Below are 21,711 nucleotides of genomic sequence, written 5' to 3' on the forward strand. Positions count from 1 at the left end.
CCTCTCTGGGCTGGGAGGGGAGGAACTTGCTGAGAAGTCCCTGTTCCCTGGGCAGGAAGAGTGGCCTCTGAGTCACTTATTTCTCTGTGTTCAAAAATGGATTCTTTCCTTTACAGATGTTTTCTTGTTGATCTCTGCATTTTTGTTCCTGTCCTTATTTTATTTAGTGTCTAAGCCTGTCTCTAGCTGCCCTCTTCCTTTCAAACTTGTGATTCCCCCCATACCTATTGTCTCCTTTTTTAAACTAACTGTCCCTGAATAGTCAGGGGTAAATAATTTTTATCACTAAGACAAGGGCCTGGCACACAGGAGGTGCTCAAGTATTTCTTTTTAAAATGAAGATTGAATCAACTCTGTGAAAATGAATAGTTTATGATGACCTCATAAGCCCAAGAAGTCTCTCTATTTATCTTTGAGTGAGGAAGGGGGACCCATGGTCTCAGCACTGGTTGACTCGAATAGGATCGCAAAAGATCTCAACTTCAAAGCACTCACTAAAAGTCTTCAGTAACTTTAACATTCAGTAAAATGTGTCTTTGGGATTATATTGTTCAAAAGCAGCTTTAGGTTTTCCGTTACCAGCCACAAACAAATCAGTCTCTTTAGCTGCAATTCTGATATTGGTACTTTCCTGCATAACCTGTTCTGGGTCTGTACTTCATGGTTCTAATGGCCATTTAATTTCAGCTTTTTCATCAGAGTGAGTCTTGGAGAAAAATGCAGCCAGCACTTCTGGTGCCTTTACGAGCTGATCATGTGTTGAATGGGGTCTCATTTAACCCTTGGAAGACTGTGACATCTGTTCCCCTCAGAGCTATTATTTGTGGACAAGTGGTCAATAAATTCAATTCTTCACTTAGGGCATAATTTTCCTCTTCTTTATTTTTTGTTTCAAAGTGAGGAATTTCTATTCTAATATATACACATTCAGTATTGATGTCTTGGTTACATGCTTCAGCTGAAACTGGAATTTGATTCTGTCTAGACCAGATATATAACATATACATTACTCTCCAGGGCCCTAGGTCTTTTTAATCAATAGAAGTTGATAATAGGCCAGACAAGAAAATCAAGCAAGGCTTTACTGAGGCTTGTGCTACAGCACAAAGTATGAAAACAAGAGACTGATGCCCTGTTGACTCTTTGAGAAGGGTAGGCTGATTCCTTAAGTGGGGTGAGGGTAGGGGAGGTTTGGTGGTGTTAGCCAGAGGGGTGACTTATGTGGTCTGCCTACTGTCTTGTAGGTGCCATGTGCCAAGATTGTATGCAGTATGCTGATTTGCTCCCAGCACCTCAGAAATGCCAGTTGGCTTGTGGTGTTTTTGTGTCTTGCTGTTCATGATCGCCTTTGCATGTGTGCGGTTATTTTTAGTCCCTTAGGATTTCTTTGTATTTTGTTGCTCAAGGAGACGTTTGCCCAGGTGCAAGTGCTCCCATAAAGGACCCCAGGTCCAAGCATGTCTCATAATCTTTTGCTTGTTGCTGTGTCAGCTTAGACTGTGTAAGGTTCAGTCTTAGCTGAAGTTGGGACTGTATAAGTGCATGGATGACATAGTGTCTCCCCTCTGTGTGACCTAATATTCCTCTGGGAATTCAGAGGTGGGAGGGCAGTGCCAGCTGGGGATGTGCCAAGCTGGTTCCCAGTATGGTTAGTATTTGAAATGGACCCAGAAGGGTGGTTGGGGTCAATACTCAGGGTGTCCAGGCAGACACCACCTGGGGTGAGTGGACTTAGGTGCTATGGGTCACTGGGGGGTGTTAAGCATGTGGACACTCTCAGAGGGGCTGTAAGGAGATCAGGAGGGAGTTGTCTTGGGGTAGGTCAGTGATGTTGGAGAGGGCTGGGGAAGGAACCAGAAAAAGAAAAGTTGCATTACTGAGATAATTAATGGTGAGTGACATTCTGAAATTATTTTGTTTCAAGAGGAAAAGAGAATTGGGAGAGAGATGAATTGTGTTAGAATAGACGAGAGCTGGTACCTGGTTGACGATGGGAGAAGTGGTGTGGAGAGAGGACTCAGGCTGCGGTGGTTGAGAGTCTGCGATTGTGTCCTCAGACCACGGTCTGTCCATCCTGCCTCCTGATGGACAGGGGATGGACAGTTTGGGGATGGTAGGAGTCTCCATGCCCAGTGTTATGTTCTCAGTGAGCTTGAATGAGAGGCAGAGGGGATGAAGGAATAGCATCTTCCACCAGCTGATATTTGACAGAAATGTAAGGACCACATCTTTCCTTTTCTGCACAAAGGTTTTCACATTCAGTGTTTACCTGTTCTTCTTTTGAAGTAGAAGTTTGCTATCACATTTATGACTCTGAGGCACGATAGATGGGGTGTCAAGATATTTAAGGTGGTAGATTACTGTTTTGGTGTTGTTTTCTTTCTTAAACATCCTCACATGCTTGTGTCAGTTGCCCCCTATATGGGTTAGGATTTGGTTTGCCTGTGGGTCCCAGAAGTGCCCATGCTAAAGCTGCTTACACAGGTCATTTGTTTTTCTCTCATGCAAGAATCCTTGTGAGGCTCTGAATGGGTTTCCTGGGGCTGCTGATATGAAGTACCACAAACCACGTGGCTTAAAACCAAGGGAAAGTATTATTTTACAGCCCTGGAGGCTAGAAGTCTGAAATCAAGGTATCAGCAGGGTCAGGATCCTTCTGAATCCGATAAAGGAGCGTCCTTTCTTGTCTCTGCTAGTTTTGAGTGGTTGCAGGCAAACCTTGACATTCCTTGGCTTGTAACTGCCATCACTCTAGCCTCTGTCTCCATCATCAGGTAGCTTTTCTTTGTGTGTCTGTGTCTGCGTCTCTCATTAGGACTCCAGTCATATTGGATTCAGGGCCCACCCTACTCCACTGTGATCTCATTTTAATTGATTATATTTACAACAACCAAATTTCCAAATAAAGTCACATTTTGAGGTAACTGTGGTTAGGATTGCAGTTTATCTTTTTGTGGGGATCCAATTCACCTCATAACTAGTACCATGGCTAGTGTGAACCTCCATGGCGTTGGGACCCAGACTCTTTCTCTCTTCTTATGTTACTCCACTGCATGTGACTTGACCCCGCTGGTAGCCCACAAGGCCCAGGCTGGGGCAGAGGAAGGTCCTGGTTGCTGTCACTCCCCACTGCCCTGGATTTAGTCATGGGGCTGCTCCTGTCTTCTCAGGAGCCTGGAATCAGGGCCTCCTTCCAGGCTGCCACGTGCAGCTAAAATCCAGGTTTGTTACCTCAGAAGAACGAGAGCAGGTTTTGAGGACAGCCAACAGTCTCTGCCTCATGTTCACAGTTTTTGGGGACCTTGGGGAGTGGGAGTGGTCTAAGTTGTCTTTTCAGTATCTTTATTACTCTAGCTTTTCTCATTGAATTATGTTTAGCATTTGCAAGGCAAGAGGGAGTTTTCTTGTATGTGTTTGTCAGCTTTGTAGCAGTTTATGAGACTTTGTTTTATTCTACTACTTTGCATCAATTAGCTGCTAAGTGGTGTAGAAGATAACAAGAAGTGGGAAGTGCAGCCATTCTTGCTGTGGAGGAGAGAGGGCATTGACTAAGAAGAGGCAGTGATTGTGAAAAGCTGCTTGTAAAATATTTTTTAAGACATAGAAACAATGGCATTTTCTTTTTAGAATGATGACTTAAGTGATAATTTATGACAAGCAGTGATGTGGTATTGACACACACGAGGGGGAAAGCAGAGTGTACAGGGTTTGCACTCAAAGTCTCTGTCGTTGATCTTGTGTTCCCAGCCTGTCCTGTGCCACCTGCTTCCTGATGGCCTGGGAAGGGCCTTCTTCTCTGTGTCCTAGCAGTGCCACATGGTGCTTGGCACCTGGTGGGATTCAATTAGTATTTATGAAATAATTTCCTACCAGCTCACCTGTTTATTGTTGGTAACACAAAAGTAAAGCAATAAAAATGTCCAGGTTCTAAATGTATTGGAGCTTGAAGCCATATTTTTTTCTTAGGAACCTGTACACTTGTTGAGAAAATAAAAAAGATAGCCCCATGGCCAGGAACTCTTTATTTATCTGTTTTATACATGCACAGAAACACACACACACACACACACACACACACACGTATATATATATATATATGTATATGCTATATTATGTGCTATACTGTATTCTATACTTAGGTGTATATATACTATAATAATGGTATATTATATACTATATACTATTTAATATTTCTCATGTGAACCAAGACCTAATAAAATTCAGTTGTAAAATGATGATAGATATAAAACTTTTTATTGCAAATTCAAGGGAAGGAATTGCTTTGTTTGTGCTTTGTTCTTGCAGTATAAACAATCTATGGTTTGCTTTTTTCTGTAGAACTTTCTGTTGCTTGATGAGATATCACAGTGCTACCTTCTGCTGCCATCAGATGGTAAAACAATTGTGGATGTGCAAGCTTTTACAGCTTCTTGGGAAAAGGTAAGAAACCTTCCATTCCAAAATTGTGACTGGTAAAAGACAACTGTGACATAGATTTATTGGAGAATTTTGAGATTTTACACATACTGTAAAATGTGACTTGTTCATTTACTGAGAATATGTTATAAAAATGCTCAGAATCAGGAATAAGGTTTGAATGAATGGAGCTTAAGTGTAAAATCAGTCTGAGGCATTTGACATGTTGCACTTTTTTTCATTTTCAAGAGAGCTTTCAGTGTATAAGCACGTGTTGAACTTAAAGTATGTAAATCTTCTTTTAATTTTTAGCTTATTTTTCATTATGGTTTATTACGAAGTGTTAAATATAATTCCCTGGGCTATACAATAGGATCACCTTAAAGAAAAGATAAATAGCACAAATATATCTTTTCTTGAAAACCCAGATCTAATGTTTTGAGCTGAGGTGTGAAGTGTCAGTCGCTTCAGTTGTATCTAAGTCTTTGTGGCCCCGGGGACTGCAGCCCACCAGGCCCCTCTGTCCCTGGGAATGGATAACCACTCCAATATTTCTGTTGTTGATGTTCAGTCACTTAGTCATGTCCAGATCTTTGCGAGTCCGTGGACTGCAGCATACCAGACTTCCCTGTCCTTCACCATCTCCCGGAGCTTGCTCAAACTCACGTCCATTGAGTTGATCATGCCATCCAATCATCTTGTTCTCTGTTGTCACCTTCTCTTCCTGCCTTCAATCTTTCCCAGCATCAGGATCTTTTCCAATAAGTCTGCTCTTTGTATCAGGTGGCCAAAGTATTGGAGTTTCAACTTCAGCATCAGTCCTTTCAATGAATATGCAAGATTGATTTCCTTTAGGATTGACTTGTTTGATATCCTTGCTGTCCAAGGGACTGTCAAGAGTCTTCTCTAACACCACAGTTCAAAATTTTTGCAAACCCTTTCAATTTGTCAGTGCTCAGCCTTCTTTATGATCCAGCTCTTACATCCATACATGACTACTGAAAATACCATAGCTTTGACTATAGTGAATAGTGAAGTCGCTCAGTCGTGTCCGACTCTTTGTGACCCCGTGGACTGTAGCCCACCAGACTCCTTCGTCCATGGGATTCTCCAGGCAAGAATACTGGACTGTGTTGCTATTTCCTTCTCCAGGGGATCTTCCCGACCCAGGGATCGAACCCAGGTCTCCCACATTGCAGGCAGACGCTTTAACCTCTGAGCTACCAGGGAAGCTTTGACTACATGGACCTTTATCGGCAAAGTAATGCCTCTGCTTTTTAATACACAGTCTAGGTTTGTCATAGCTATTCTTCCAAGGAGCAAGCATCTTTGAATTCATGGCTGCAGTCACTGTCTGGAGTGACTTTGGAGCACAAGAAAATAAAATCTGCCACTGTTTCCACTTTCTCCCTTTCTATTTTCCATGAAGTGATGGGACCAGATGCCATGATCTTAGATTTTTGAATGTTGAATTTTAAGCCAACATTCACTCTTTTTCACTCTTCTCTTTCATCTTCATCAAGACGCTCTTTAGTTCCTCTTCACTCTGTGCAATTAGAGTGGCATCATCTGTGTGTTTGAGATTGTTGATATTCTGTCAGAATTCTAGATTCAAAAAAAAAAAAAAAAAAAAAAGAATTCTATTTCTATTTCTAATTCTATTCCATTTGTGATTCATCTAACCTGGCATTTTGCATCATGTAGTATGCCTAAAAGTTAAACAAGCAGGGCGACCATATACTCTGTTTACCTACTCCTTTCCTGATCTTTAACCAGTCTGTTGTTGCATGTCTGTATTGCACGTTGTTGCATGTTCTAACTGTTGCTTCTTGACCTGCATACAGATTTCTCAGATGACAGGTGACATGGTCTGGTATTCACATCTTTTTTAAGAATTTTCTACAGTTGGTTGTGATCCACATCGTCAAAGGCTTTAGTCAATGAAGCAGAAGTAGATATTTTTCTGGAATTATCTTGCTTTTTCTGTGATCCAACAGATATCAGCAATTTGATCTCTGGTTCCTCTGCTTTTCTAATTCCAGCTTGTACCTCTGGAAGTTCTCAGTTCACATACTGCTAAAGCCTAGCTTGAAGAATTTTGAGCATTACTTTGCTAGAATATGAAATGAGCACAACTGTGTGGTAGTTGGAGCATTCTTCTGTCCATTTGGGAATCTAGTAAAAGAAGGAACCTTCCTAAAATCAGCTAAAGCTGCCTCAAATCCCCAGAGAGATAAGATTTGATGAAGAGGCCTCCAGGACACAGTATCTTAAAATAGGAAAGAGAAAAATGTGGATTATATTTTACATATCAATTATGTTGATTATTGTTACACTTTTCACTTTCTAAAAAAGCTTATATTACTTTATTAAAATTGGTAAATTAAATTAAATTAAAAACTTTAATTTGTAGGTGTCAAAGACCCCAACCCTACAAGGACTTTCCTTTACTGTCAGACCTGGTGAGCTGTTAGCTGTGGTTGGACATGTGGGAGCAGGAAAGGTAAGTTATGGTGTCTTGTCAGCTTGATGCAACACCACAGCTCCTGTTAAATTCTCAGAATGGAGCCCAGATCTGTGTGTGATTCAGTTTGCATTGAGTGTATCTAGAACAGCATCTCTCTAAGGTGTGTTCCATCCAACATTCATTTTACAAGAATGTTTCATGGCCAAATAAATCAGGATAAGTGCACACTGTCTTTTCCTTCTTGGTGCTTCACAGTGCCCTGTTAGGAACTGCCTATGGGGAATTTTTACTCCTCAGTAAAGGAAATTATTTATGTGATCGCTATTCAGGATAGACAGAGACAATGGGGACTTCTTTTCATCTTAGTGGTCCTTCCAGGATGTCTGGAGATCATAAAGGCTCTTCCTGGAAGCTCTGAGCATTTCCTCCTGTGACTTGATGTGATCCCATCAGTGCACATGTAGTGAATGTGCAGCCACATGCTGGAGATAAAGGTACAGACATGAGCAAGACCCTGACTATCTGCCTTTCAGAGGCAACCAGGTTCTGGGGCAAGGCAGATATGCAAATATATTATTTCAGCCCAGTGTCATGAGCACTCTGATGGTAAGGATACATACACACCACATCTGTGTGATGTTGAAGATTGAAAGGAAAGGTGCACATGCATTTGGTCTGAAACAACAAAATACAGAAATCTAATGTGGGATATGGGCTTTTTAAGAACAAGTGTTTGTCAAGTAAAGGAAATAAGATGCAGGAATAATCACACTAAACATCAGATACATAAAATACATATCCTGCTGAGCTCTGCCAGAGAAGGATGTTAAGCATTCTCAATTATTCTTTGCTGAGTAGAATTTAATTTGGGGGGATACTTGGGCAGAGTAGATTGTTTATACTATTAATATATTCCTTATCAGTCATTTTTGTTGACCATCAGTGTTATTTTCAGTTTTGTTTTTTTGGTTTTTTTTTTGGTCTCAATTGCGAGGGCTGTACTTTATCCTGTTGTAGGAAAAGGTTCTATCCTGTATCAAGCACCAGGGTGGGGTCGGCTGTGCTGCGGGGCGTGTTCCGTCCTGAGTGCACCCGGTTCACGTGTGTGTGTTCCCATCTGTTTCAGTCGTCACTGTTGAGTGCTGTGCTAGGGGAGCTGCCCCCGAGCCAGGGGACGGTCAGTGTGCACGGGAGGATCGCGTATGTTTCTCAGCAGCCCTGGGTGTTTCCAGGAACTGTGAGGAGTAACATTTTATTTGGGAAGAAATATGAAAAGGAACGATATGAAGAAGTAATAAAGGCTTGTGCTTTGGAAGAGGTGAGCAATGACTTCTAAGTTGCATATACTTGAATTTCAAATAAAGATAGTGGTTTAAACTACAAGGTTTGTTAAAAGTTCTTTTTTTTTAAAAGATGGTAATGATAACCCAATATGCAAAACAGAAAAAGAGACACCGATGTACAGAACAGACTTTGGGACTCTGTGGGAGAAGGCGAGGGTGGGATGTTCTGAGAGAATAGCATTGAAGCAAGTATACTATCAACGGTGAAACAGACCACCAGCCCAGGTTGGATGCATGAGACAAGTGCTCAGGGCTGGTACACTGGGAAGACCCAGAGGGATAGGATGAGGAGGGAGGCGGGAGGGGGTATCGGGATGGGGAACACATGTAAATCTGTGGCTGATTCATGTCAATGTATGGCAAAAACCACTACAATATTGTAAAGTAATTAGCCTCCAACTAAAAATAAATGAAAAAAAAATTAATTAAAAAAAATAAAATATGGATTTTTGAATATTGCTTAATATTTAAGTTGGTCTTCTGGGTAAATAAGCAGGTGTATTTACATATGCTATTGTTTTAATTCTTATAGGTTAATAACAAAATACATTCTCTGGAGGGGGGGATTGTTTCATTCTGTGAAGTTTCATTCACTTTCAACTTTTTTGTAATATAAATTTATTTTAATTGAAGGTTAATTATTTTACAATACTGTATTGGTTTTGCCATACATTGACATGACTCTGCCATGGGTGTACATGTGTTACTCATCCTGAACCCTCCTCCCACCTCCTTCCCCGCCCCATCCCTCTGGGTCATTCCAGTGCAGTTTCAAATTTTTAAATGGAAAGCTACAAATACTTACAAAAATAGAGAGCATGGTGTAATGAAACCTCATGTAGCCACCCCCAGCTTCAGCTAGAATCAGCTGGTTGCCTGTCTCGCTGCATCTCTACCCCTGCCAGCCCCACACCCACCCCAGAGTATCCTGAAGCAGATCCTAGACTTCAGATTAGCTCATCTGTAAACATTTCATTATTTTTCTCTGAAAGATAGGAAAGCTTTGGGGGAAAAAACCACTACTTTATTTCACCTGAAAAATACTTCAAATTCCTGAATATCACCCACCTGCTAGTCTGTATTTACATGCTGTTGATCATCTCACTGAGAAATCTTCACCATTGTTTGAACCCACATAAGGTCTGTCCCCTGCACTTGGCTGATGCCTTCTTGGTCCCTTTCAGTCTGTGAGTTTCTCTCTCCACTTCATTTTTGACTAGTAATTTACTATTTAAGGAAACCAGAATGCTTTAAAATTTCTTTTTAATACTGCGTCATTTCACTGAGGGAGATTGTTTTCAGAAACAGCACTGAGTTTCCCAGAGAATGGTAAGATGAAAGGTTTAACTCTACATTGGGATTTAAATAAGATTAGGACACGACTGAGCGACTTCACTTTTCACTTTCATGCATTGGAGAAGGAAATGGCAACCCACTCCAGTGTTCTTGCCTGGAGAATCCCAGGGATGGTGGAGCCTGGTGGGCTGCCGTCTATGGGGTCTCAGAGTCGGACATGACTGAAGCGACTTAGCAGCAGCAGCAGCAGCCCCAGTGAATAAATGATGAGAACTAAACTTAAGAGATAGAATACAATTTGGCAAAAAGAAAAGAAAAAGGGTAAATAATATTAAATACTATGTTACTCTCTCAGGTTGTAAAAAATCAGTAAATAACAACATTAAAGGTCCCCCTGGGGTCTGCTCAGTGTGGTCTGGACATCTGACAGCTCTTTTGTACTGTGAGGAAAAGACAGGGACAGATTTTCATAGGTGTGGTGTTGAAGGCTTCAAACCTGCTTTGTGAGGAAATAGTAATTCTCGAACAATAGCTTGAACATCATAGGTTGTATCAGGTGTGTTTGCGCATGCTAAGTCATTTCAGTTGTGTCCAGCTCTGCGGTGCTATGAACTATAGCCCGCTAGACACATCTGTCCATGGGATTCTCCAGGCAAGAATACTGGAGTGGGTTGCCGTTTCCTTCCCCAGTGGATCTTCCCAACCCAGGAATCAAACCCAAGTCTCTGTCTCTTCCCTCTGCAAGTGGATACTTTACCACTAGCACCACCTGGGAAGCTCTGCATCAGGTGAGCAGCATTTTACAATGATGTGGTCAAGCAGAATTGCTTGTTTAATGGGCTCGTTTCTTTCTTCCAGGTTCTTGTTCATGGGTGACTGTACATTTGCAGAAATGATGTCAAGTTAGCAGGAATGAGCTAGATTTTTATTAAATGGTCTAGATACCATATAAGAAGGGAAAGCAAACGTGGAACAGTGAGAACAGTAGCTTCCATTAATTCAGAGTCCATGTGCAAATCATTTTTCTGCCTTTCACATATGTGCATACACACACGTAAAAAGGTTTATGAATTATTCATTCTTTATGAGTGTCTTCGATATTCCCATCTTCATTTTATAGTTATTAAAACTGAGGCCTGGAGAGATGAGTCACCTCATCTCTACATTTGTAGCTCAAGTTCAGATCCTGGGGGCCGATGCTTTGCCGCAGCCTCTTGGGGCGACTAGACCAGCTATGTGGGTTGTGTTCTAGGGCTTCACCCACGTGGGGCATGTGTGCAGCATAAACTCTGGTTGGAAGGGGCCCTGCAGGGCTGGGATTCTCAGCAGTTCTTCTGTACATGATTTGACGTCTATAAACACTGACTGCTCTCCTGTTCTGCTGCATAGTTGGGACATGGAGTTGGGTCCCTTGTGCCCATTCCCTCCTCGGCAGGAAGGGAGGCCCAGCATGGAGAAGTAGCGGAGAGGAGAGCTCTGGCCCCAGGTTCATCACTTGCCTGCTGTCACTCTGGACACGTCCTGTTACCTGCCTGTGCCTCTGACCTTTCTGCAGCAAAATGAGGACATTAGGTCAGAGGGTTTTGTTGCTGCTCTGAAATGTCTTTTATGATTCTGATTAACAAGAGGTTAGCAAGGTCTTTATGACACCTGGGAACTACTTGGTAAGTGTGAGAGCATCTGCTTATCTCCTTTGGGATTCCAGGTATCAGTGGATAGACATAAGGCAGGCATAGGAAATAGTGGTGTCCTGGAGTTAGTCTGGCCGTAGACACAGAGACGGCATGTGCAGTAGAAAAGACTTGGCCTTTGGAGAGAAACAGTCCTGGGTGGTGACTCCAGGTGTTTGTCTCAGTTTCCTTTCTTATTAAATGGGGAAGGGGTGGGGTTACTGTGAAGATTACAGACAATGCCTGTGAAATGCAAACAAGCCAGTGTTTCAGTAAGTGGTGGCTACTGTTACTGTTCTAACGTTTTTCTCTCCATCCATCATCCAGCCATATAAATAAAGCTTTCTCCTTACTATTCTCCCTACTCCCACCTACCTTAAATCCTAGAGGAAAAGCCATAAAAAAGCAATATCTAATTATTTATTAAAATTTTATTTATTTTAATTGTAGGATTATTGTGATGATTTTGCCATACGTCAACATGAATCAGTCACGGGTATACATATGTCCCCCCCATCCTGAACCCACTCCCTACCTCCCTACCCACCCTATCCCTCTGGGTTGTCCCAGAGTACTGACTTTGGGTGCCCTGCTTGCATCAAACTTGCACTGGTCATCTGTTTTACATATGGTAATGTACATGTTTCCATGCTATTCTCTTAAGTCATCCCACTTTCGCCTTCTCCCAGAGTCCAAAAGTCTATTCTTTACATCAGTCTCCTTTGCTGCCTTGCATGTAAGATCATCATTACCATCTTTCTAAAAGCAACATTTTTATATAACATATGTTAAAAACAACTAGATGTATTATACTATATCTGATTGAAGTAATCATATAAGTTCATTAAGCTGAAAACTTTTCTGTAACAAAATAGGGAGACATGAAGTAATCACACTGGCAACATCAATTCAGGCTGATGACATTAACTCCAGGGTCTAGGAGTCAGACGGCTCAGGAATTGAGTCCCAGTTTCTCTGTTCATCAGACATATGGTTTTGGCTGATTGTCCTTAAAAGCCTGTTACTTCATCTATCAAATGGAGATAATAAGACTATCAACCTCATGAGGTTGTTTTGAAGATGAAATGTGGTTGTGATTTTAAAGTACCTGATTTCTAGGGACATAAGCAGTCTGTAAGTATTAGAATGATTTTGAAAATAAATTAATTCTTAATTATAAGCTCAGTCACTTAGTGGTAAAATTGCATCCATAAAATGTGACATGTAAGAAAGAAGGTATCTGAGTATTAACTTCCATTGTTTGAGCTGGTATTTCGATAGGTGCTCTACACATAGTACATTATATAAATCAACAATAATAAGTTTCTGTTACCATAATATAAACAAGTGTGCAACATTTGTCTACATGTTATCTTTAAGGCTTTTGAAAATGTTTAGTGAACACGTATTTAAAGGTATCAAACTGATAAATTCTAGTTTAAAATTTTTCCACATAGATCACTTATTTGGCCATAGGATAGTAAGTTTATTGATACTTACATGTCTAGGTATAGAGGCCTTCAAGTCTTGAGTTACTTAAGTGTTGTCTTCATTTCTAACATACCTTCAGTCATCACCTGGACAGCATGATGTGAAAGATCAGAAGACTTTGAACTGACATGAGCTGGTTCAGATTCCAGCTCTTCTGTTTCACAGCTGACCACCCTCAGACCAGTGATGTGACCTCACTCAGTCTCAGTTTCCTCATCTGTGAAATGGGGCCAACACTTACTGTGAAGCTTGCTGTGAGGATTAGAGATAATCAGCATCAGGTTTCAGAACAGATCTTGGTGCACAGATCTTACCCCCCAGGAGCTGTGAGAAGCCATGTGCACGTGTACAAATGATGGAGCAGAATAAGACAGGTACTTCATGAGAAATGAGATATGTAAACAGAACCCAGCAGGAAGAGAGATGAGTCCAGGATAGTTTCATGGGAGAGTGTGTTTGGGCTTAGCCTGGAAAGATGGGTGGGATATTTACAGGTGATGAGAGGAGGGGTGATTCTACATGGAAGGAAAGCTGTGAAGGAAGCAGGGCTTCTGCTGCTTGACTCTCCAGTCCAGCCCTCCTTTGCCAGGGCCTCTCGTCTGGCCCTCGTTAACCATTTCAGCAGTCTGCTCCGTGGTGTCTCTAATGTGAGTTTCCACCATCACTGAAGGGCCCTTGATGTGCTTCTGGATGATGGCATCAAACCAGCATCACCTTTCCTAGTTTGCCTCTAGTGTGTGTGTCTTCTGTTCAGTGAGAATTGGCTAAATGTTTGGGTTTCCCTGGTGGCTCAGACAGTAAAGAATCTGCAATGCAGCAAGACCTGGGTTCACTCCCTGGGTTGGAAAGATCCCCTGGAGAAGAAAATGGCAACCCACTCCAGTATTCTTGCCTGGAGAAGTCCATGGACAGAGGAGCCTGGTAGACTTTAGTCCATGGGATCACAGAATTGGACACGATCAAGTGACTAACACTTACTTACTTAACTTAGAGGTAACAAATATGAATAATAACACTTTCCTGTCAATAGAAGGAACTATAATATATGCCCAACTCAGGCATTTCCCCTTTAATCAGAACATGTTGGCTGAGAAATCAACTTGACTTGGTTTTACTTCAAATCCTCCAAAATGTTTTCCCCCTTGGTGGCTTGTTCATGTATAATTTACAGAGTCAACAACACATTCAAAGTATTACTACCAGACTCAGAGATAGTTTCTTATGTCCTGGAAAGAGAGGCTGTGAGTGCTTTTTCTGGAATGTGGTTAAGATTGCTGTATTACAACGTGGTGCTATGTTAAGAAGAAAACAAATTTGAACAACATAAAATCAAAGCATAAAAACTAAGTGGAACAGTTTGCAAGGACTGTCAACAGTAAAAGAGAGGCCAAGTAATTATTTTTGTGTACATGAGGCTGAGAACTTAACATAAAGCTAATATTTTCAATGAAAACCAAAAGCAAGAGATGGTATTAATTTCTGAGCTCAAGAAAGAAAGAATGTGAGGTAATTATAAATTATCACAACAGAGCACTTGCTGCCTTTCATCAAATGCACCTCCATTAAGATTTGAGTGAGTGGAGAACCTGTGTGTGTCTATGTCTTTGTGGTTGTCAGGGAGGATTATGATGGAGTCTCTTTCTTCCATGGTGGTCATGTGCTTTGTATGTTATGATTCACACTGTAAATAGGGTCCTACTGTTGACTTGGTGAGAAAATAGGGATCAGTCACCAACAGCAAGTTATAATCTACTCATGTCCTTTTTTCATTTATGGAGGTGTTCACACACTTCTTTAGATTCTCACAGCATCCTTGAGTTCAGTGACTTTGGTTTCTGCAGCACATTCTATAGGAAAGGAAAATGAGACTTAGGGAGATCAAAGGACTTGTTTTTCATGGTGGCACCAGTGAGCTACTTGCTTTCTCCCCAGATTTGATGTAGTAGAGACAGAGAAGTGAGGACTTCATCTGCAGAAATGTACTACTGAGCATCCTAGGTTGAGGGAAGGGGGGTTTAGTAGATAAAAACTCCAAACAAACTCTGTCTATGAGAGAATGTGCCAACTGATAATTATAGGCAACCTAAGACTTCTAATGTAATACCATGTAACTTAAGTCTAAGGCAAAGGAACCAGAGATCAAATTCCCAATATCTTTTGGATCACAGAAAAAGCAAGAGAATTCCAGAAAAACATCTACTTCTGCTTCATTGGTATGATAAATCCTTTCACTGTGTGGATCACAACAATGGGTGGAAAATTCCTAAAAGAGATGGGAATACCAGACCACCTTACCAGCCACCTGCAAAACCTGTATGGAGGTCAAGAAGCAACAGTTAGAACAGGACATGGAACAACAGACTGATTCCAAATTGGGAAAGGAGTACAAAGCTGTATATTGTCACTCTGCTTATTTAGCTTATATGCAGAATACACCATGTGAAATACCAGGCTGGATGAAGCACAAGCTAGAATAAAGATAGCTGGGAGAAATATCAATAACCTCAGATATGCAGATGATACCACCCTTATAGCAGAAAGCGAAGGGGAACTAAAGAACCCCTTGATGAAGGTGAAAGAGGGGCGTGAAAAAGTTGGCTTAAAACTCAACATTCAAAAAACTAACATCATGGCATCCAGTTCCATTACTTCATGGCAATAGATGGGGAAAGAAAGGAAACAGTGACAGACTTTATTTTCTTGGGCTCCAAAATCGCTGCATATGGTGATTGCAGCCATGAAATTAAAAATGTTTGCTCCTTGGGAGAAAAGCTATGACAAACCTAGACAGCATATTAAAAGGCAGAGCCACTACTTTGCCAGCAAAGGTCCATATAGTCAAAGCTATGGTTTTTCTAGTAGTCATGTATGGATGTGAGAGTTGGACCATAAAGAAAGCCGAGTGCAGAAGAATAGATACGTTTGAACTGTGGTGTTGGAGAAGACTCTTGAGAGTCCCTTGGACTGCAATGAGATCAAACCTGTCTGTCCTAAAGGAAATCAAACCTAAATATTAATTAGAAGGACTGATGCTGAAGCTTCAATACTTTGACCACCTGATGGGAAAAACTGACTCATTAGAAAAGACCCTGATGCTGAAAAAGATTGAAGGCAGGAGGAGAAGGGGATGACAGAAGATGAGATGGTTGGATGGTATACACAATTCAGTGGACATGAGTTTGAACAAGCTCCAGGAGATGGTAAAGGACAAGGAAGGCTGGAGTGCTGCATTCCATGGGATCACAGAGAGTCAGACACAACTGAGTGAGTGAACAACTACTTAAGCCTGATAGTCTCATCATTTTGGGAATGTTCTTGTCATCTATTCTTCTTTTACCCCATGGTACTCTGTGGAAAATAGGCTGATTTGTCTATTTGCTTCTTAAATAACATTCAAATATAACTTTTGATTGATTCCCAGATCCTCAAGTTACAACTTTATTTCCTTCTTAGTTTTGAGTTTTTCCTGCTTTCATAGACAAGCATCTCCTTAGTCCAGCTGATCTGCTTGGTGTCCTTTGAGCACGCTGTTTCTTTCCTTTCTGTTTTCCTGCCCAGCTTGCTCTTTCTGCTCCCATTTCTTGTACAGACCTTGTCTATCACTCACTTTAAGTATCACTCTGAAGACTTGGGTCAAGTGTTATTCCTTCTCTGAAAGTGGGAAACTGAGCCAGAGATCAGCAAAATGTCTTTTTAACAGACACTCATTCCTTGATAAAAACAAGTCCTGTGCCTTCGCCAGCCTGGGCCACCAGGCCTCACACCTGTGTCTCTAGCACAGACCTTCACATCTGCCTGCCCAGCTGCACCGTGACATCACTGATAGGTCATCTCAGTTTGTCCATAAGTGAAGTCTCCTAAACCTGCAACCACCATCTTCCCCAACTCAGGAAGGACAGGAGACCCTGTCCTTCCCCTTCCTCACCCCAAACACCACAGTCCTTCTCTTCTCTTACAGCCACACCCATCCCATCAGCAGGTCTTTTGGATTCCACCTTCAACATGTGCCTGAAGTGTAACCCCATCTCTCCATTCCCACTGCTCTCACTCTGGTCCTGACCACCGTCATCTCTCACCTCGATTATTCTGGGAGCTTCCTCACTTGTATCCACCCTCACCCTTCCGCACTTACTGTCTTTTTCTGTAAAGCACAGGAGTGATTTCTTAAAACCTCAAACAGGTCTGTCCTCCCCCTCCTCCTGTTACTGGAGTGACCCCAGGCTCCTCCTGCTCTGTCTCCACCCTCACTCCCCTCAATCTCACTCTGCTCTCCTGCCTCCTTGTCCTGACCCCCTTGGGCATCTCCCCGGGGCACCTGCACCTGCCCCTCCCTCTGTGAGGAGCAGCCTCTCCAGGTCTGCCTGAGCCCCTCCCCACCCCAGATCTGCTCACACCCCCTCTGAGCAGAGCCCTCCAATCCCAGTGTGGACTCACTTCTCTCCTTCACTTTCCACCATCCTGAGCCGGCTTCCTTTTCCTTCCTGTCCTCAGTCCTTGAGTTCAGGTTATTTTCCATATCGTCCATCTTCCGTCATGGAAAGAAACCCTAGGAGCTTTGTTTCTTCACAACTGAGTTCATTGTGCCCAGAGCAATGCCTGTCCTACAGTAGGTCCTCAGTAAATATCTGTTAAAATGGTCAAATGCATAGATGCTGTGCAAAACTACAAATGAAAACAAATAAAAAACACAGAGGTTTTTTTGTTTTTTTTTTTTTAATGTTCAAGGTCACAGTTTAGTTACTCTGACTTATACCCACTGCTCTGGCTTCCCAGGTGGCTCGGTGGGAAAGAATCCAACTGCCAGTGCAGGAGACGCAGGAGGCACAGATTCGATCCCTGGGTCAGGAAGGTCTCCTGGAGGAGGAAATAGCAAACCACTCCAGTGTTGTTGCCTGGAGAATCCCATGGACAGAGGAGCCTGACAAGCCCTAGTCCATGGGGTTACAAAGAGTTGAATTCAACTTAGCAGCTGAGTATATATGCATGTTAATCAAACACTTGTATGAGGAAATAATACTAAAAGTGTAAGATGGTAGTAGAACATGTTTTATATCTTTTTCTTTTTCCCCTTTTCTATCTGTATAGGATTTACAGCTTTTGGAGGAAGAAGATCTAACTGAGATAGCAGAAAGAGGAACCCCACTGAGTGAAGGACAGAAAGCCCGGGTCAGCCTCGCCAGGTAAGTGGGGTTTCAGTTGCCATCCTGCCCCTCCTCCTCCGTGGCTCCTAGTGGACGTGAGCACACAGACCCCGCTCACCGGGTGGACCTGTGTGAATCAGGGTCTTGGCCCTTTCCCTGGGCTTGTAGAAGGAACATGAAATGTGAGTGTGTAGTGTCCTTTCCTGACGTCTCTCTACGTTTTCTAGAGCCGTGTATCAGGATGCAGACATCTACCTCCTGGATGATCCTTTCAGCGCAGTGGATGCAATAGTCAGCAGGCACTTGTTCGAAAGGTGAGTTTGCTCCTGTTTTCTATCGTTTCGTCTTTCCAAGAGCCCTGTAGAGATGAGGGAAGAGAGCCCAGGAGGGTCTTTTGCTCCAGGAGACTCAGCTCCCTCCTGAGGGAGGGACTAGTGTCCCTCTCTCCTCTCCCTCTCCTCCCTTCCTTCCACAAAAGATCCATCATAGAGAAATCTTGCATCATGATGAGGTCAGGACAGGAACATACAGATGGTGCTTCTAGTGTGGGGGTCAGTGGGGTCCATGCTTTAGGGAGTGACAAATAAATGACAGTTTCCTTTCTGCTACTTGCAGTTCATGACCAGACACTCTGGGTAGATCCAGACCCCAGGAATAAGAAAGATGATGTAGGGTTTTAAATCAGAGAGTGAGACTCTGTAACCTGGTACTTGGCTGCCAGTATTTTTTCCTCCATCATTTGCTTAATGCATGTTAGAGGCGAAGTTTTCGGTACTGACATAGGGCTTCCATGGAAAAACCCTGTCGGTTTATGCTTGTTATTCTATCACTTTGGAAATAAAGTGTGTATTAAGTCTAGACTTAATAAAGTCTAGAATTTGAGAATCATTTATTCCACATCTGAGTATGATTTCAATCATTTCATGTTATTTCATGGATGCTTACTAGAATTAATACTTGGACCTACAAGGTAGTGTCACCTATAATCTGGCCTAAGTCTTGACTCTCATTCCTGTTTCTAAAATGCAGAACTTGTCAGTGGCTCCTGGTTGGCTACACAATGAGTAAAGTAGAACAACTCTGATTCTTTTCTGTGTATAATGTGTCCTAACACACACTGACTGAGGCCTCTTATGGAGTCTGGATTGGCCTTTTTGAAAGCCTTGTGAACTTGTTTTTTCCCCTAAAACAGCCTCCACATCTCCTCCAGAGTCAGTCTGCTTTCTGTGGTTCGCTTTGTTAAAGCCTAGGACCCTTACAGTTGCACTTATAAACACCCTGCTGTGTGCACTGAGATCAATGCCCTTACAGATGTTACTGTGCAAAACCTCTTAGTTTACAAGTGAGCCAGGAGAGGGGTAGGACCCACACTGGGCAGAATAAGGGAGACTAGGATGCCCAGCTCTCATTCCTGCTTCTGAGGAGCCTGTCTCTACGTGGAGCTTGTTAAGACAGATGCTTGAAGGAAAGCTCAGCAGAGTCAGGGTTTAGAGTGTTTTACTACAGGACAGTAAGAGCTGAATGTAAAGTGGAAGTGTCAGCTGGAGGCTTTCATTGAGGTTGGAAAGCTCCCTGTGCCCGGGACTGGGCGGGCAGTGCCCTGCGGACCTGCAGGCTGGCCGGGTATGTGGAGGCTGAGAAGAAGACCCAGTCCTTTGCTGAAGCAATAGTAGAAAATTGGGTGTGGAGGGAGGAGGAAGCAGGGCTGTGAGGAGAACAGCAGGCATGTCCTCGCCTGGAGGAGGCGGGATGTGCGGCAGAGAGAAGCTGTTTGGGAATTCTCTCTGTCAGGTCCTGTGATAGTTTCTAGGACTGTGTCTGTCCAGGCTGCTCTCACAGGACACCAGCACTGAGTGGCTTAGAAACAACAGAAGTTTTTATCTCAAGGTTCTGGAGGCTGGGAAAGTCCAAGTCAGGGCGCTGAAAGATTTAGTCTGGTGAGGGTCCGATTCCTGCGGCCTCACGTGGTGGCAGAGGTGAGGAGCCGTGTGGGTCTCTCTTATAAGGACACTCATCCCATTCATGCAGGCTCCATCCTCATGACCTGGTCCCTCCTGATGGCCCCACCTCCTGATACCAACACAGTGTGGATTAGGTCTCAATGTATGACTTTTGAGGAGAAAAACATTCAGTCTGTAGCAAGTTGTCACAGATGGGGGTGCTCAAAGAATAGAAATTAAATTTCTCACAGTTCTTGAAGCTACAGGTTCAGGGTGTGGGTGGTTTGGTTTCTCCTGAGACCTCTCTCCTTGGCTTCTGACCGCATCCCCCTCGCTGTGTCCACACGGCCGGGGTTTTCTCTGGTTGCAGCGAGCAGGGGCTGCTGTCTATTGTGGCGCGTGGGCTTCTCACGGCGACGGCTCCTCTGGTTGCAGAGCCCGGCTCTGTGGCACGCGGGGGCTCAGTAGCTGAGGTTCCTGGGCTCCAGAGCGCAGGCGCAATAGCTGTGCTGCAGGGGCTGAGGTGCTTTGCGCCTGTGGGATCTTCCTGGACCAGGGAGGGATTCTGTGTCTCCTGCACTGGCAGGTGGATTCTTTGCCATTGAGCCACCAGGGAAGCCCCCATTTGTATATTTTTGCTTATGTGTCTATTGCCTTAGGAGACTGACCTAAGAAAACATTGGTATAATTTATGTCACAGAATGTTTTGCCTATAACCTCTACTGGTAGTTTTATGGTGTCACATCTTATGATTAAGTATTTAAGCCATTTTGAGTTTATTTTTGTACATGGTGAGGGGGTGTGTTCTAACTTCATTGATTTACATGCTTGTGTCTCTGTCCTTGTGTCTTAGTCTCTTCATCTAAGCATACCAGTCAGATTAGATTAGATTCAGTATAATTAAGGGTAATGATTACCTCTTTAAAATCCATGACACCAAATTCTAAGGTACTGATGACTCAGGTGACCACATGTGAATCTGAGGGGACATGATTGATTTACAGCAAGTCCAGAATAGCAAAGTAGAGATTTCTGCAGAGTCAGCAAATGTGAAAGGGAGGCCTGTGATTGGCTCTGGGCTCTGGATGCTAGGAGCTGGGATTCCACCTCCACTAAGTGGGCATTGTTAGACTTTGGTGGAACCTGCCCTTGTATAAAATGTGCTTAGTGGTGGGGTGATAAAAGAGTTGTGGAGATGGATGGTGGTGATGGTTGCACATCAATGTGAATGTACTTAATGCCACTGAGTTGTATGCTTAAAATGGCAGAAATAGTAAATTTCATGTTAAGTGTATTGTAACACACACACACAAACCTGCATAGTAGCACAGAATCTTTGAGAACAAGAGAACAGGGCAGATGACACATGGCATGGTCTCCAGCTCTCCGATCTGACCCTCCTTTCCCAGCCTCTCCCGTTCATGGCTTGATGAATTTTTCCTTAGAGAAGTGCCTGTGTCTCGTCATGAGTTCAGTAACAGGAGCTCGTGCTGTGCAGGGATTCCCCACCCCCACCCTCCTGGCATCATGAGTATCTCAGCTTACTTGTTCCCAGCACCCCAGTCTGAACTCACAAATGTGTGTTACCTCAACTTGTGTGCATCTGCACAAGTTCTCCATCAGGGCAGGAACAGATTCTGCCGGTCATTGCATCCGTGTCACAGGGAAGGGAGAGCAAGGCATTTTGGTGCCAAGTACAGTGTACTGATCTCAGAAGTTCTCCTGAGTTCTTTTTCAAACACTGGAGATATTTATAAAATCCTCTCAAATATTTTGAGTGTGACGCTTTGGATATATACTTGATAGAAGCAAGCTTAAGACTGTTGTTTGTAATCAGAACCCCATTCTCTAGGGAAACTTAAAGCAGAGAGTGTGAAAGCAATTTAGGAAACCACTCAGCAGCAACTGGAGAGTGTTCTCAAGTTAGAGAATCAGATGGAACCATAT

General features: G+C 42.9%; 1 protein-coding gene across 7 annotated transcripts in view; it reads left to right on the forward strand.

Annotated features, from left to right (window-relative positions):
- The window catches only part of LOC133049208 (ATP-binding cassette sub-family C member 4-like), a 161,194-nt gene that overhangs the window by 39,235 nt on the left and 100,248 nt on the right, over positions 1-21,711 (forward strand). For all 7 annotated transcript variants that reach the window (XR_009691242.1, XR_009691241.1, XM_061133158.1 and 4 more), the window contains exons 9-13: positions 4,339-4,440; positions 6,830-6,919; positions 8,010-8,201; positions 17,769-17,863; positions 18,052-18,138. Coding sequence is in view for 5 of the 7 variants with exons in the window: in XM_061133158.1 (XP_060989141.1) it covers positions 4,339-4,440; positions 6,830-6,919; positions 8,010-8,201; positions 17,769-17,863; positions 18,052-18,138 (566 nt within the window). In the remaining 2 variants the exon portion in view is untranslated. The remainder of the gene's footprint in view (positions 1-4,338; positions 4,441-6,829; positions 6,920-8,009; positions 8,202-17,768; positions 17,864-18,051; positions 18,139-21,711) is intronic.

Source organism: Dama dama, chromosome 30, assembly GCF_033118175.1.
Source record: "Dama dama isolate Ldn47 chromosome 30, ASM3311817v1, whole genome shotgun sequence".
NCBI lineage: Eukaryota > Metazoa > Chordata > Mammalia > Artiodactyla > Cervidae > Dama > Dama dama.